General features: G+C 40.3%; 1 protein-coding gene and 1 non-coding gene across 3 annotated transcripts in view; both read right to left on the reverse strand.

The window, feature by feature from the left end:
* Nucleotides 1-829: 829 nt before the first annotated feature.
* LOC149071129 (uncharacterized) overlaps nt 830-18,495 on the reverse strand; it is a 138,944-nt gene continuing 121,278 nt past the window's right edge. The window contains exons 4-5 of one of the 2 annotated variants that reach the window (XM_089248191.1): nt 8,021-8,394; nt 830-3,200 (exon numbers count right to left, since the gene is read on the reverse strand). In XM_089248191.1, the coding sequence (XP_089104317.1) occupies nt 2,374-3,200; nt 8,021-8,394 (1,201 nt within the window). In that variant the 3' untranslated portion in view covers nt 830-2,373. The remainder of the gene's footprint in view (nt 3,201-8,020; nt 8,395-18,495) is intronic. The other variant, XM_089248192.1, reaches the window with a different exon arrangement.
* TRNAF-GAA (transfer RNA phenylalanine (anticodon GAA)) lies at nt 6,120-6,192 on the reverse strand. The gene has a single exon. It is a non-coding gene; the product is annotated as a tRNA-Phe (tRNA).

The raw sequence follows: 18,495 nt of genomic DNA on the forward strand, positions 1-18,495 counted from the left end.
GACGACATTGTCTCTTCGTCACAATAAAAGATAGAGACATTCTCCCCTCTCTCATTTCAATTGTTTGTTTGTTTTTCACGTAGAGAAAAGGTTTGTTTTTTCCCTTGATAGTTGGGGGGAGGGCGAATAATTCTAAAAAGAAAAAACAAGCAAAAAATTTCTACAATTTTTCTTTCTTTTTTTTGTTTTTTTTGATTACAAGTTCATCTGGTCACGAATAAATTACGAATTTCATCGAGAAGAACGAGAGCAACATTTTTTTTTTTGTTTCGAGGGCCGGCCGAGGAAATAGTTTTTCTACGCGCATGCGCAGATTCTTGGACACGTAACACACACATATACATATGTACGCAGTGTACAAGCAACACCAGCCGTCAACAACTTTGCAATTTTAAAGCGTCTGATTCATTTTTGTACACGTAGTCATTATTTTTTTTTATCTCTGGGGGAGATCGAAATTATTTACAATGCTTTGGTTGAAACTTTTTTGCGTTTCGATATAATATTAATTAACATATATAAAAAGAACCAGTGCTTCATATTAATTATGATGTACATTATGTATACATATATATATAATACGATATTTGGCCACTCAATCGAATGTAACAACACCTTCCGTTACAATTTCTTAAGACTCATCTAACGTTAGTTTTCATTTATAGAGTTTTTCGTGCTTCCGATTCCGGGTTCCATGGAACAGAGATTGACTTTTAGAGTTCGCTTGTAACAAAGTTTTGACATTATAAGAAACAATTTTGAGATATTTTTTTGACGTCGTCACTTGCTGTCGATTCCGCCTAAGACGGCCATAGGGTCGATGACACTGTTTGGGAAACACTTTCAGTAGTTTTCGTTCCAGATCCGACTTGGTCTGCTTCTAGGTACAAGATACGCAGGGAACTGGTTGTTATGTAGATATGGTGATTTTTTTTGGGAGGGGGAAGTTTGCATTTTTGCCGCCACTGGGGCTCGAACTATAGATGTTTTGCAGTCCGGAGAGTACGCTATAGTAGCAGTGAGGAATTTCTTCCTCGCAGCGTATATATGTGGAACGGTACCGTGTGGATGAACGGTGACAGCAATCAAATAATGGCTTGTAAACGGCATCAACGACACCAGATGGGGACGTGTATGTGGGAAATATGTTCTCCTAGCCATTAGTTGATTGCTGTCACCGTCCGTTGCATGGTCTCCGAAATCAGCCAGTTCGCAAACTGGCCAATTTTCTTGAATATTGACCCTTCCTATGTCCAAATTTCGGGCGTTGGTTAGCCAGTTCGCGAAGTGGCTGGAGATCCCTGGCCAAAGTCCGATAACAAAAGACACGATTCAAGGTCATCGTGGTAATTATGTCCACGTTAGATGTGGCAAACCATCAAATCGCAGTCACGGTGTGGTAATAATTTTCGTTTTCAAAATTTGACAGAAAAAACTATGAGTATATATTGATTTTTATATAGCTTTTTTCACTCAAATATCTCTTGTTTTTTCTCTCTCGTTACATAGAACTAATCCAATACAGCTACTATACACGTATAGCCATGTATCACACGTTGGCGATGAAAAAAAAATGTATTTGGCACCTACCAGCAGTGCCGTCTTAACGCGTGGTCCCATTCGGGCACGGCCCGGGAGGCCTCACAGAAATGAGAACCGGTTCAAATTTTCGAGAATACGCCAAGTAGGGCCTCAGAAAAATCACTTGTCCCGGGGGCTCCATCATGTTCTCAAGACGGCCCTGCCCACCAGACCATCCTGTGTCAGCATATAGAACATTGGCAAGGGATCTCCGGCCACTTTACGAATCGGCTGGCCGAAGCTCGAATCGTTTCTACAAATCGGACTTTGACCTCTCGGACATTTCGCGAATTGGCTTCGGAACTGGCAGTAACATATAAGCTACGAGGAAAAAATTCCTCATTGCTCGTATAGCGTAGTGGTAGCTCACTCACCCGGGCTGCGAGAGGGCTGCTGTTTGAGTCCCAGTAGAAGCAAATGTAAATGTTTATTTCCAAAAATCACCATCTCTATACATAACAACCATTATCCTGCATATATCTTGAATTAACAAGCAGAGAATGACATCTTTCTATCTCTTCCAGGTACTCTGGCGACTGTCTCCCGTTCCCGAAGATGAACATGGTGTGTGTTCATGGTAGGTATCTCTTCCGTACGTAGAATAAAAGAAGAAAACAACTTCACTGGTATATTGGTATCTCCGGGCTGTATTATTTCCCGAAGAAAGCTGTAAAACGAGGAACTTATTTGTTTGGTAGATATTTACAATATATTTGATGCTTTCTTCAAAGTGTCTTCCATGTTTTCGAATCATCTCGCGATGATGGTTCGATAGATTCAGCCCCCGTCTCCTTAGCTGACGAGGTTATTGGATACGGTGCCATTGCTCGCTGCCATGGCTGCTATGGCCGCTGCGGATGAGCTTGAATGTTGGGAGCCGTTATGGTGTCCACCGCTGCCGATTCCGGATCCGAGTTTGGTGCTCAGGTTGAAAACGGATGACGTGTTCCCAGACGTGGGAGAGGACGACGACGAGGCGGCTGCGGCAGCCGCTGCAGCAGCAGCCGCCGCGGCCTTGTGCAGCGTCATTTCGGCGGGTCCCCCGGATGGAAACACTGCCGCTGCTGTCCTTAACCGGTTGAGAGACGACACTGCGGGCGAGTCGGACAGAGACGACGCCCCGGTCGACACCACTGGTCCGGTCATCGAAGACACGATCGGTGGACAAGAATACACCGCCGATAGGGGGAATGTGCCGCCCACCATCCCGCCGCTGGTCACGACCCCGATGTTTCCGAGAGTTCCGGTGTACCAGGACGACGGCTTGGGATACGGGCTGAGGTACGCCGCCCTCTGTAGGGGACTCAGTCTCGAGGAAGCACCGGGAGGAGAGTGCAGAGAACTGCTGGGACCAGACGAAGTCGCGGTGTCCACTATGGACCATATCCGAGGTTTCTGAGGCGTGATGTCGGTGCTCTGTTGAGGTTGGTGGTGAACGATGGGTGAGTTCTGGGACGATTCCGAATCGGACGCGAGGGACGCGTCGGATATGGGACTCGGTATTCTCGGCTTGACACCCAAGTTCTCTTTGTCGGAGCTGTTGATCAGGTGGCCGTCGGTGCTTGTCGAAGCGCATGACTTGCAGTCGTCATCCACGTCGACGAACTCGTTTTTGTCATCTGAAAAATTGAAAAATGAACAAAAATTAGGGCCACCAACAGGCACAACATGGATAGATATGACGATACGCACTGAATTTTTCTTAGTTCGAGAAGCACAGTGCATCCGTGCTAAAGGTGTGCGAAACTAATAGCTTTTACTGTGAAAACCACACATGCTTAGCTATGAAAATGCTGCAACCGGCTCAGTAGGAAATTGCTCGAAGATTTTTTATCAAAGTATTGTATCAAGATCACGCATGCGCACTGTCGAAGGCTACTTTGAAAAGCATTTCGCAGCAGTTGCGCTGATTGCCAGCATGGGGACACTGTGGTCGGCTAAAGTTAGTTTTCTGTGGTTTATCAACTTTCAAGTAAAAATTCAAGACCGTCTATCATTTAAAAAAAATCTCTCCACACACAATATTTCTCTCGCTCTCTCTCTGTCAGGACTACAACATTAAAAATCCATGCTTTGTACGCAACGCAGGAAAAATACACCACCGAGTTGTTTTCTTCCAAATCCGGAAAACAGATGTGCATCACGTCTGGAACACTTGACAGTCGATACATACATGGAAAATTCCGACCAATTCAAAAGAATTTTCTTAGACTAATGTTTACGAAGTGCGTGTGCAGTTTGGTAGTAGTATGTTGATGCTTCAACGTAAGGGTCAGAGCGAATGCTTAGGCCAGCTGAATCTAAATCAGTGACGCATGTCAATACAATGTACAAACTGATTGAAATGTGAAGCCTCCTACATAAATTGAAGCAGCGTCTACAGCAGATGATCCAATAACACCTCAAATGCTGCTACCAAACACTCTAATGATTGACATCGAGTACCTCTTGGACATCTGCTGAGTCACTATTGCTGCTTACATTGAATCTTATTAAACCTGAGGAGTTGGTGTCTTCAATCCAACTTGAATTCATAAGTAATCATGCGTGGTTCTCTCACTACAAGCTATTACTTTTGGATACTTTTAGCACAGACCCGCTGTATTTTATATCGTAGATAAGGTAGGTACTGCAAAATTCGCATCCTAATTAACATCCGCGGCAGTTATCGTCGATAGGTATAGGAACTGACGTCAACGAACTGGAAGACACCGACGCAATAAACAACCAAGGAAAGAGACCAAAAACCTCGACAACAAATCATCGTCCATCAAAAGTCCTTAATCCCTTTTATTCCTAGTACGTCTGATGAGAAAGACGTGTTTGTAATCGCAGAGCCTTTCCGTGCTTATCTTATGATGAGAATACGTCACGGGTTGGCGATCTCTCTCTGTCTCATCTCTCCGTGATCTCTCTTCTCTCTCTCTCTCCTACGACCGCAACCGAAACAAACCGAATCTCCCTCTGATGGCAAGGCACATTATACCCGTACAGTAAAAGGTGAAAACGGGCTCCAGAAGCCTAGCCAGCCACCCGTGTAATAGTAATTTGCGGCTAAGCGAGCTTCTTGTGGAAACTTGCGGCGACAGTGTTCAACAGAGTCGAAAATGAAACTTTTACGTATACTAAAGAGAAGAACAAGGCCCGATTCGCTTTTTCGAGCACATTACACCCGTTTTTTGGACATCGCCATCGACGACTCCTCCTCCTTCGGGGATCGTTTTTAAGCCTCTTTCCACTTCCAGCCTGTCCGACCTAATTTACGACAATCTGTGTTTGATTCCTGTGAAATTGCATCAACCTCTAGTGATTTATAATATAACTCTCTCTCTCTCTCTCTCTCTCTCTCTCTCTCTCTCGCTACTTTCTATCTCTTTTTTTGCTTTATTTCTTTCTCCGTTCTGGTATTACGGTTTTTTTTCCTTTGGTCTTATCATGCGGAATGGGCAGAGAAAATTATACAGATTGAAGAGCGGTGGTCAATATTATTGTCCGTCCATAATCTCTTCCCCCCTCTAAATGCTACGAGATCTTAGAATTTTCTATGATTTATGAGATACAGTCGAATCCCGTTTTAACGAATACCGTTATAGCTAAAATCTCGTTTTAACGAATACCGTTATAGCTAAAATCTCGTTTTAACGAATACCGTTATAGCTAAAATCTCGTTTTAACGAATACCGTTATAGCTAAAATCTCGTTTTAACGAATACCGTTATAGCTAAAATCTCGTTTTAACGAACACTTTTTTAATCCCCCAAATAAGTACTCATAGGAACTCATATAGTATAGAACTCATAAGTACATAGAAACAATGCTAGGTAACCTGGAATTCCCTTATAACGAAATTTCGTTTTAACGAAGTGATTCCTCCGGTCTCTTGACGTTCGTTATAACGGGATTCGACTGTATATTAAATATTTTGCCGTAATTTAGTCACTTAAATTACGCACAGGATGATTCAGGATACATGAGAGTGATAGAACAAGCAATTTTTGTCACAAAGCACATTGTAAATCAATGATAAGGGAATCTACATTTTTACATAGGTCACAACTGTGGTCGTCCCAGACATGACTCAGGTTCTGTCCAGCACCTCCTAGAGATAGAAGGCCTCCGCAATCTGCTTGTAACGTCAGTAAATAGTTCGTTTTCTCTCAGAATATTCAGAGAAAAAAAATCCCCTGCTCGTGCCAGTATCATCGTTGTGTGGTAGCGTGGCCGAGTGGTGTAAGGCGCTGGTTTTAGTATCACCGTTGTGAGGAAAAGAAATTATCTCGAGCTCAGAATTGGCGGTTTTTCTATGCCCACATCCAATCACTATGCAGAATTTGTGAGCCAATCAGGAAAATTCTTACGCCAAAATAAGAAGAAACGAAATAGGATGCCGTGCTTCAAAATGTGGCAAACTTGCTGGGTAGTCTGAATGACGTTTATGGCAAGCAGTGCAGAGGCCTTCTATCTCTAGGAGGTGCTGCTCTGTCCCATGTGGGATATAAGCACATCATCCCTAGGGATTGGGAAAAAAAGCTTTCACTTGCCGAAACCCGGGATCGAACCAGGGACCTTTAGATCTTCAGTCTAACGCTCTCCCAACTGAGCTATTTCGGCTACTGTCGAACCGTGGTCCTAGTGTTCCTGGTTAAGATATGAGCTACAAGATGAAAATGGTCCAAGGGCCACGAGCGGATAAAGTTAAAAAAAAAAAAACCTGATCTAGATCAGTGGATCACCTGATAGGAAAGGGGGGGGGCGATATTGCCCTTGATATTCTTGGGAACAAGCCAAAGAAAGACGCGTGGTCCAGGACATGGCCTGGCCACGGTGGAGGCTCACCTGAGTCAACAAGCCATCGAGGGTAGACGCGTGGTCCAGGACCTGGCCTGGCCACAGCGGAGGGCTCACCCGAGCCAACAAGCCAACAAAGAAAGACGCGTGGTCCAGGACCTTGCCTGGCCACGGCGGAGGGCTCACCAGAGCCAACGAGGGAAGACGCGTGGTCCAGGACCTGGCCTGGCCACGGAGGAGGGCTCACCCGAGCCAACAAGCCAACAAAGAAAGACGCGTGGTCCAGGACCTTGCCTGGCCACGGCGGAGGCTCACCCGAGCAAACAAAGAAAGATGCGTGGTCCAGAATCTGGCCTGGCCACGGCGGAGGGCTCTTCCGAGCCAACAAGGACTGACGCGTGGTCCAGAATCTGGCCTGGCCAGGGCGGAGGGCTCACCCAAGTCAACAAGCCAACAAGAAAAGACGCATGGTCCAGGACCTGGAATGGCCACGGCGGAGGCTCACCTGAGCCAACAAGCCAATGAGGGAAAACGTGGTCCAGGACCTGGCCTGGTCACAGCGGAGGGCTCACCCGAGCCAACAAGCCAACGAGGGAAGACGCGTGGTCCAGGACCTGGCCTGGCCACGGCGGAGGGCTCACCCGAGCCAACAAGCCAACAAGAAAAGACGTGTAGATCAGGACCTGGCGACAGCGGAGGCCCACCCGAGCCAACAAGCCAATGAGGGAAAACGTGGTTCAGGACCTGGCGCTTGGCCACAGAGAGAAAACAAAGGGCTCAAGCTCAATAAAGCTAAAAAAGACATCAGAAGAGCTTATCGGAATAAATTGGATATTGTATAATAGAAATATTCAAATCTGTATATACTTTTTTCAATAATGTGTTTTTATATTCAATGTTCATGTATTTTATATTTTTATATGCATAATAAAGCACCCGACATCGCTCAGCCCCTCATCCGGGCAATGGCTAAAATTGACAATGGTCGATAGAGGCTGGGCGGTGCACGGAATGAAATGATATTCTTGGGGCCTCTAAGGCCAAAAGTATAAATTAGGTGGGAAATGAAATTAAATCTTGACAGGTGGCTAAGGGGACAGGGGACACACATTTAACGTGAAGAAGTCCACACATTTAACGTGTTGGATATAGTATAAAAAAAATGGTAACGTATGCGTCGGGCTGCTTATATCGATTGCCTAAAGGTGAAATGGACTTCTTCAGTGACGTCACGAGCCTCGCGCGGAGGCCTTCTGCTGCAGATGGCGTTGTCATGGCCCTGGAGCCTTAAGTCCGCAGACGACCTACACTCATATACAATAATGAAAGCTGTTGCTTCTCCAGCTTAGTACGGGCACCACGTTACGTGGGGCACACTAATATTGAGATGGCCCTGCATAGGAAAAAGGTAAAAAGGAAACGCACATAATGGCCCGGAGATAAATTTTATGAAATTTTTGTTCATTTACAAAAAATGTACAGAAAATAATCAATTTAATAAGTAGAAGAGGCCTTGCTCCTGGAGAGTGGGTGCAAACAGGGCAATGAGAATAAAATATGATTCAAAGGGGGAACGTGTCTTGGAATAAGATTTTGAGTTGTGAAATCGCAATGAGATCACCAACGGTGGTGGTGGTCGTCAATTACTCACCCGGCTGCCTGATGTCGTGCATGTCTCTGTCGTCTCTTCGCCTGTCTGATTCTCTGAGATCTTTGTCCGATCGACTTTTGTGAATGTCGGATTCCTTCCTGTCGGAATCGTCGGGATCGGCGTCGATGTCGTCGTCGTCGCATCTATTACGAGGTGACCACGTCATCTTGTTCTCCTTCTTGAGCCTCCTCCTCGCGTTCGCGAACCACGTCGAGACTTGGGTCAGGGTCATCTTGGTGATGATGGCCAACATGATCTTCTCACCTTTCGTCGGATAAGGGTTCTTCCGGTGCTCGTTCAGCCACGCCTTCAACGTGCTCGTCGTCTCCCTCGTCGCGTTCTTCCGCCTAGCTCCGTTCAGGTCCACCCCGTATCTGCCAAAATAGAATCCATTAAGAATTTCAGCCAACGGCCAAAGAAATCAATGATCAGGATTAATCGGGAATTTCACAAAATTAAAAGAGCATCTACAAAACTTCATGAAGTGGTTTTATTAAACCGACACTCTTCTAAGAAAACTGCAATGTATAAAGAAAATAGTTCAAATTTTGACCACCAGGTGACGCACAACATGGCGCTTTTTTTATTGCAGTTTTATTTTCCTGATGTGTATAGCATATACTATATATATATATATATATATATATATATTAAGTTTCAACAAAAAAAGTCCACCAGAACGGGCACTGTATAGGTCTAAGTAGTGCTAGTTGAAGTAAGACAGTTCTGAGTACTGTCTTTTAGGTGACGTACTAAAATATTTCAATTTTTGGCCACCAAGTGAAAACGTGGCACTTTTTATTGCAGTTTTCTTCTCCCTATACTCTATTACGTATCTACCGAGTTTCAACCAAATGCATCCGCCAGAACGAACACTACATAAGCCTGAGTAGTGTCAGTTTAACGACACTACTCAGAACTGTCTTACTTTAACTGACACTACTTAGACCTATGTACGTTTCGGTGGGCGCATTTCGTTGAAACTTTCGTTTTTACGAGGGACGTTTTTTTGGACGGTGAGAAAAGAAAACTACAATAAAGAAGCGCCACTTTTTCATCTGGTGGTCAAGATTGAACTATTTTCTTTATTGCAGTTTCCTTTTTTCTCCCATAGTCCATACATCATACATACCAAGTTTCAAATAAATACCTTCACCAGAGCAGGCGCTACATTAGTCTGAGTAGTGTCAGTTTAATTGTACCACCCTGTATGTACTGTATTATCTGTGTGTGCGATGTCACAAATCACCACACGAACGAGATCTTTTGTAGCGAAAACGCTGATAATTTCCTGTCAGTATTATTAATATCACCTTTCAATTGTTCGATCTCTTGAAAAAAAACAATATTGTTAATACGGGACACACACACACAAAAACGAGGAGCCAGTGGGTCTCGTCACTGTGATTTCGCAGTTCGATACGAAAAAATTGTCTTTGAACTAATCATATTTCCTTTCGTGACATTCGATCACGCTATTTATTCGATCGTCACGTGATCGTGCAGAGGATCTGCAGTTTGACACACGACGTTGTATTAAGGGGGGAGGGGGGGGGCGCTTTGCATTAATTACGGCCGATACGAGCAAAACACATCGGATAACGAGAGTGTAAACCGAAAGTGCTACCAATGAAATGACCGAAATCTAGATAGGCGAGTGGTTCTTAACCTTGTGATCCTGGGATATGCTAAGGGGAGACCACGGGTGAAAATCAGATGGAAGGGAAGCCAGGAAAAGTGGCGAAAGAGGACCACAGAGAGCTGTGAAGAAATAAAGCTTTCAAGTGAATTGTTTTGGGAAAAATATCAGTACTTTAACAATTATTAGAGATGGCCATAGAATCAGGGCCATCTTAACCCGTGGGATCATGTAGGCATGACCCGGGGCTTCGTATTGAGTCCAAGGTTCACTATATCCAAATTTGTTGAAACATTGGAGTTAGTTAAATAAGTGTTCAGTGTTGGGACCACTGGAAAAACTTCACTATAACCGAGAGTTCACTATATCCCGAGGTCACTATAGCGAGGTTCGACTGTATTTAACAGATGAGAACGACAAATAAATAAAACCTATTCGATAAAGCCTGCACGTCACTGAGAGGTTACACTCTGCGGTTTTTTAGAACTATTATATACTTTCCGGATTCACCCGTAACGTTGTGCATTACATACATTCCCAAGGGTGTCCCAAAAAGTTTGGGCGAGGCTTGGAAGTTATTACCCGGGGCCTGAATACATTTTGGAGTCCCCTGATTTAATACATTTCGGGGGGGGGGGGGAAAGTCGGTATCCAAAAAAAACATAATTTTTAGAATTTTAAAGAAATAGTGAAGTACAATTGAATGAATGAATTTTTCAAAGAAATAATTGTATATTATATTTCAAACAAATAATTTCATAATTTTTCAAAGAAATAATTTCATAGTTTTTTTAAAGAAATAATTCCGTAATTTTTTTAAAGAAATTATTTCATAATTGATAATCTATAATTGAAAAAAAAATAATTCTAGAATTAAGGGTCCCGTTAGAACCCGCTAGAACCCGGGGCCCGTTAGCCTACCCGTTACGACGTTGCTGTACATGAGACCAAGCCCTTATTAAATTTCACAATTCTAAACACTGCAATTTGAGTTGGGGACTCCTATTGCCCCCAGGACCCTTCTGCTGAAAGGTTCTAATTTGATCCACAACGTCTGACTCCAACCTTAGGATAACATCAGGCCCTGCGTGCTTTTGAAGTTGTAATGTAACACTCCCCTCCTAATACTAATTACACCTCATATTTTAAAATTTTGATTTGAAATGAGGTAATCGATCATGAGTCGCAATAATATATGAGTCAGTAATATAATTTAAGTACACTTTTTAATATATCCATCCCCACTAAAGAGAGAGATTGAGACGCGTGGCAACGTTATCTATACGGCATACGTATCATGTGTGCCGTTCCCTCGAATGTTTGCCGACTGCACGATTTTCCCAGGACCTTCTTTTCCTATATGGAAGCTGGAGAAGGTATCCGGCCGGCATATTTTCTGTCCACGGTGATGTTTTATCACGTGATCTCGCGCCGCACACGAGTCGCACGCGCGTGTAACCCGATAGAGCACACCCAAGTACTAAAAAAAAAAAATAAAGGTCACGGAACGAATAGAAATACAAACTTTTTTCTTCTTCGAAATACTATATGCATGTGTATTAATAATTGCACACGCACTAAAATGGCAAATTGCAAAAAAAATTACTATTCTGCGGCACCTGGTTCTTCGGAGCACACATGGTACAAATTCAAGCCTGATAATTCTTATTTCATTATGTATAGAGGGCACTAAGTCAAATTTTTATCTTTCTCTACGAAACTGCTGATATAAGTATCGCTACACACGCAACTGAAATTCAACATTAGAAATTTGCATCGAAATTTAACGGATATTTATCCGTTGCACTGTCTGCGCGGAATTGAAATAGATTTTTTTAAAAAATAACGGCAATCACAAAACTACTGCAATTGAACATTTTGATTTTTCGTAGAAGTTGGGCCTAACAACTGCAAACACAAGCCTAAGCTTCGGCCTCTCGTATTCTTGGATACAAGACACCAATTTTAGAAAGAAAAAAAAAATGAAACAGAAAATGGTTCAGAAGCTTAATTCAGCTTCATTACATCAGCCGGTCGGATTGAGTGGCTGGCATAATACAGTCGGCCCCGCTTAATCGGATAACAGATAAAGAGATACCCGGTCAAACGGATAACATCCTCAAATTCAAATTTTAAATAAATCGATATAAAAAACAAAATTATAGATCAGATAATATGTAAAATGAACTTCTATGTGTGTGGAGACAAACACACACATTTATTTTATGTTCATTTATCTATTACATATTACAGTCGGCCCCGCTTAATCGGATAACCGTTAAACGTGGACACTCCGCTTGTCCAAACGGATAAAATCCTACGGTACCAAAATTTCTCCCGCAGAGACAATGTTAAAGCTCCCCCCGCTTAATATGGCAATTTCATCGATTTGTCTCCATTAATCGAATATTGCGCTTAACATATCAACTGTTAATACACATTAACCACTATACACATAATGTTTTTATTGAATGAAACATTTAGAATTAATGGAAAACATGTTATTAGGTTGAGATCCTCTTTATATTTGAAAGTAGGTATGGGCCCATAAGTATTCAAGATGTCTTCAATATGTACATTTAATTATTACATTTTTGTTCTGTGTTGAGCCTATAGAAGTGTGTGTGTGTGTGTGTGTGTGTGTGTGTGTGTGTGTGTGTGTGTGTGTGTGTGTGTGTGTGTGTGTGTGTGTGTGTGTGTGTGCTTTTTTTCTAATGTTTCGGTTTTTCCGTTTTAGTTTGTTGATGTTGTTTACTAATAAGTAACTGTGTTCCTTATTATTCATTATAAATTTGCAATGTATCATCCAGTATGGGTCTCTAGACCCCTTGGCTGATTTTTTGTTTCATCTTGTACTTATATAAAAAATTAAAACAATAAACAATACAATACAATACAAAAAAAGTAAAAATCTTAGGTAATGTGATGATTGTAATTAAACATAATTTTCATTTAATTTCTGATGTCAGATTCATTCGAGAATCTTTATTAATATTATCATCAGTTTTTCAATATACAAACTGCTGTAACATTGTAAAAACGGCAATTGAATCGTTTCCCCGCATAATCGAATACCCTGCTGCTTCATCGAGTATATTATGTGCTCTGGAATCGTTGATATCCGATTGAGTGGGGCTGACTGTATTTCGCCCAGGGATTCAATTGATTTTACCACACACGAGATAACAGCCTGTACAACTGCGAGTGAGAATACACCATGCATTAAAATATCTCATCTAGTTGTAAGACTTTACGTTCCATATTATCTTGAAAAAAAGACAATTTTCGTGGCTTTAGCTCAGTTTTTTTTTTTTATGAGTAAATGGTTTTTCTGCAACACAGTCTCGGAAAATTTCTTTGCTTATTACGTTTATATTATATTCTTATATGACTGAATAGCTTGATGAAACTTAGAGAGAGAGACAGAGAAAATATTAATTTTTGACGAGAAAAGAAAGTTTCGTAAGCTTCTTGGCGTGAAACAAAGATATACAAGAAATAAGAAAAAATAAATATATTTGGCACAGTTCTCTTACACATAAAGAAGACGAATACGATCTACAAAAAAAAAAAGTGTCTGTTTTTTTACGAAACAGGAGTGAACTCATACGGATGGATATACATGCATATAAGACAAATGCACGTGCCATCTCTTACTGGCACGAAACGCAAAAGAAAGCACGCTTGATGTATTTGATGACAGCCATGCAAAACAAGAGTAAGGAAAAATATATACAGGAATTTTTGGTGTATTCCTCTTCCGTTTCACAGAAAAACAAAACCAAAAAAACAAACAACAGAAATGGCCAAAAAACTTGGAGTGAACATGACGCTCGCATATTCTCATACCGTAAAAATCACCATAGAAAACAGATGGATGCATATGTTACCAGCGGGATACGAACATCTCTCCTGAACCCTCTCTATCTTTCTGTTTTCATTTTGCTCTTCTCTTCCTGAGTGACCAATTCCCATATCCTCGGCCGGAATCCTCTCGCTTCCCCCCCCCCAACCAAGTATATGTGTATATATGCACATATATATATTACTATCTATGCATTTTTCAAGCTCCATGATTTCCATGATGCTGTATCGATGCAAAACAACTCATATCTATCTACTGCTCTGCCCTCTCTCTCTCTCTCTCGTCATCACCTCTCGCCACAGCAAACGTGTGCTCTCTCTCTCCATCCAAAGAAACGAAACAGAAAGAAAAACATTATATTGAGAATATGTAGTGAGAAAGGGAACGAATAAGAAGAATGGGAAAGATTTCTTTTTCGGTTTTTTTTTTTTTTTTTCTGGAATCACAAAACAGAAGAAAACTTGGAAAGAAGAGGCAAAATAAATAAGCGGAAACAAAGACGTTCCAGAAAAAGCATGTACCACGAAGAACACACACACGCACACGCACATACTTTCTACATATAGGAAAAGGAATATATAGACTAGTCAGATGAAGGAGGAGATCTGCCGTGTGTGTTTGTACTGGAGAACAAAGAAAAAAAGACTTCAAGACTTATCAAAACTCTTCAAACCAAATAAAATATTTTGCGTGATTCCAAAAAAAAAAAAAAAAAAAAAAAAACAGCCCTTTTTTTGCTTTCAGGTAATGGCAAAGAGAGGAAAAAAATTTGAATATTCTTCTTTTCAAATATATATGTACATAAATGAAATTGAAAAACTATAAACAAAAAAGAAGAACAGAATGTAAAAGAAAGAGCCAAAAAAAAAAAGGGTATAAGAGCTTAGCCCAGTAAATTCCCCGATTTCTTGTTGAACAAACAGAAACTGACTTTTTTCTGGGTACATGGGATTCTCTCTCCGTGAGAAAGAGTCTTTTTTCTTGGTTCTTTTCTTCGTGCATGCAAAATAAGGAGAAAAAGCAATGCTTATAGAGTACAAACCCTGGAAAGAAGAAGAAAAAAAAGCGATAGAAACAAGCAATGTACCATTATATACTGTTTTTTTCTTCTTTGGTCCGGGATTTTGAGGGGTAGGGAGAGAACCTCCAGGATAGCCCCAGTTTGGAACTTGCCATGCCCGGGACTCTTAAGCCCCTTCTTCTCCCATCTATCTACCAATGCAAGAGCCTCGTACCAAAAAGGGATTCGCTATAATGAGGTATGTCAGGTTTTGGATGCGTAAAAAAGTAGTAATGGAAGGTTGTATGTATGTGTATGTGTGTGTATGGCATCGGTATATACATATGAAAAAAAAAAATTTTTTTTTTTTTCTTTTTTACCCCGAATGCCAATTTTTCACCCAGTTGCCAGCTAAATAATGGGATAAAAGGGGGAAATGCTTTGAATTTTCTACGCCACTGATTCTTATGTGCGTTCCCCGTTATATATTTATATTTATACACATATGAATGCAAACTGATGGGCTTCTTCCTAAAGCCTACTTTTTTTTTTTTTCTATAGGCCCTTCGCTCTCCAATCTCCTTTCACTTTTTGCGTAGAAATAATGTTTTTTTATATGTATAGATTATTATTCTCTCGACTGACGTTACAATGTACTGCAAGAGGTTTTTAACGTTATTTTTTATGTCTTCCGTTTTTTTTTTCCGGTTGTTCGAGCTGCTCATTTCTATTTTCGTACGGAAAAAATAAAAAAAAATAAAGAATCTCCTAGTCAATTCTGATATCGGTGAGTTTTATATAAGAGCATCGGTCGGTGCATCAGTGCGCGATAAAACTGCTTATTTAAATACTTGTCCCTTTCCCACACTCCCGTTTCTTCTCCAGCGGGTAAAAAATTATGTTACTGTGAGTGGCTCCTTTAAAAAAAAAATTTATTTCGCATATTTAAAGAGAGTTTATCGTGGGTATAAAAATGGAAATATTTTCCGGACGGTATCAGCCGGGGGGGGGGAAATGATTTCGTGGGTCGTATTGTGCACCGTGTTTGCGGACCCACTTGTGCACGTTAAAACAGTACACGGCAACGTTGGAAAAGAGGTTGCATTGTATAGTCGAATTGCTCGATGAATTAGTATCTGAAATTCCGTAGCGTAATTAGAATCTGAAACTTTAAATTCGTAGAAAAGCACACGCTGTTTTTTTTTTTTTTTTGTCTAAGGATAATTTATTTAATACTTACTTAGCACAGTACGCAAGATCATTTATATACGGCAAGGGTGCTCAATTTTTTTGGAGAGTACGGACCACTTCATTGGTTTGAAAACGTGTCGAGGAAAACATAAGTTATCTATAAATGTGCTGCGGATCACTTAAGTAATCTGAGAATGCGCCGCGGGTCATTAAGTGAGGAAAGAATGCGCCAAGAGCCACTTGAGGGGTATCACGGCCCTTGAAGACGAATTTTCAAAAATGACTTCAAGCACTATTTCATTCAATTGCAAATAAAATACTAAAAATTCCGTGTCAATCGGTTTATTTGTTTTTTCGTAATAAAAGAAAGAAATAATGAATTATAGTGTAAACGTATACAAGAAAAAACGCTTTGAACGCGATTTTCTCGGATTGCAATTTTCGAGCTCATCCGTAAGATTTAAAAAAAAAACTACTGCCCCAAAAATTCTGAAATTTTCCACAAGTGTTTATTCGATACGTGTTAGTAAAATGAACCTGGAACTTTGATATCTGACCGTTCGTTAGAATTTTATGAATTTTTAAAGTTTTAAAAAAATAAATAAATTTCAAAAAAATCTAAATTCAACATTTGTTTAAAAATACTTCCCATTAGTCAATTGCTAAATCCGAGGTTCATTTTACTATCATATGTCGAATAAATATTACTGCAAAAATTGAGCTCAAAAACTGTAATTTGAGAAAATCGCGTTCAAAGCGTTTTTTCTTGTATACGTTTACACTATAATTCATTATTTCTTTCTTTTATTACGAAAAAACAAATAAACCGATTGACACGAAATTTTTAGTATTTCATTTGCAATCGAATGAAATATTTTTTGAAGTCATTTTTTGAAAATTCGACTTCAGGGGTCGCGACACACGTCAAGAGATCTAGAAAACTGCCCCAGAGGTCATTTAATGGGGCTTTAAATGTGTGGTCTGTTGATATGCTGTGTGTCACTAAGGAATTTGATTATATGCTGCTTAGCTCTTTTTACAAAATTAAGTTCAAGGTCACGGGCCACATCAGATGTCTCCGAGGGCTGGCCCTCGGACCATGGGTTGAGCATGTATGATATACAAGGACTTTCACTCTTGTAATTTACAGTGACATCTCAACAGAAGGGACCAGTAGGGCCCCGAGTTGTTATTGGGGCAAAACTAATTGAAGATTTTATTTATTCTAAAATTATTTTTTATTAATTATAAATTTTGATCAGTTTGAAATCACTTTTGATTTCAAACAATCAATAATTCAATCAATGATTCTAGCTTTATTTTTCATATTAATTTGTTTTTAATTATTTCTTTCAATAAATCTGATGAAATGATTTATTTCCTCAACATGTTTTTTTCCCAGAATTTCTACAAAATCTGTAATGATATGCATGTATTTTTGAATGCCTAATTTTCAATCTTGAAATATATGAAATCAGGGGCCTTGAAATGTGGTTGGACACCGACACCCCTAAACTTTTCAAGATGACCCTGGTAACGTACCAAATGCACAACGTTACCAGCAAATATATGTAAGCATCTTACTATTTTAAATACCGCAGTTTTACTCTCAATGCTTTGCGAGCTTTACCGAAATAAATTTTTGTAAGTAAATATCGTCTTTCAATGTTTTAAGCTTTTTTTCTTCTTTTTTTTATGAGTTTCTTTTAGACACAGAAAATCGCTATGAGAGCCACACATGACCCGTGGGATTGACCATAGTTTTTAAATGGGGTTCCGAAAGAAATACTTGGGGGTTCAGCGATTTCGGAAGCTATAAAAATTTTTCTTTGGTGTTATAACGAAAATATCTATACTGCAGAAATTGAAATATTAAAAAATCGATGTACAAAACAAATAACAGGTCAGATAATATAAAACTCACTTCTATGAAGATACAAACACTTAATTATTCCATTTTTTCTATTGTCCATTACAGTCGACCCAAGCTCATTCGGATAACGGATAAGCAGATTTACCTGCTCAAACGGACAAAATCCTCCGTCACAAAACTATCTCCCATAGAAACAATGTTAAAGTTCCCCCGCTTAATATGATCATTTCAGCGACTTTTTTCCCCGCTTATAACCCTTCACATGTCAACTGTTAATACACATCAACCACTATACACATTATGTTTTTATTGAATGAAACATTTAGAATTAATAGAAAATTAGTTATTAGGTTAAGATAAATACATTCGGGAGTAGGTACTCGCCTTAAGAGTTCAAGTTGCCTTCAATACGTACATTGAATCATTTTATTTTTATTCTCTTTTGAGCCAATATAGGGTGCTAACTTTCCTAGTGAAAAGTAAAAATCTTATTGTATTGTGATCACTATGAACAGAAAGCCGCAACAAGATGCTTGGTCAGCCGGGACAAGAACATATGGCGCCCCCTGTAATGCTGAAGGAGGGGTTGATGGGTGAAATTTGCGCCACCTCTGGTTCGGCGCCTGGGGCACCAGATTCACCTGCACCCCCTCCCCCTCTAGTTGCGGCCCTGACCATAAAATGTAATTTTAATTTCATTTTTTGATGTCTGATTTATTCGAGAAGCTTTATTAATATTGATCCTTCACATCAGTTTTCAATGTACAAACTATGCTAACGTTGTAAAATGGCAATTGAATTGTTCCTTGCATAATCGAATACTCCGCTTAATAGGATATTACGTGCTAGAATCGTTGGTATCCGATTGAGCGGGGACCGACTGTAATTCCTATATATTGTCGAAAAA

Source organism: Pholcus phalangioides, unplaced genomic scaffold (assembly GCF_987345545.1).
Source record: "Pholcus phalangioides strain wild (caught in Gottingen) unplaced genomic scaffold, Ppha-v1.0 ptg000019l_1, whole genome shotgun sequence".
Classification (NCBI taxonomy): domain Eukaryota; kingdom Metazoa; phylum Arthropoda; class Arachnida; order Araneae; family Pholcidae; genus Pholcus; species Pholcus phalangioides.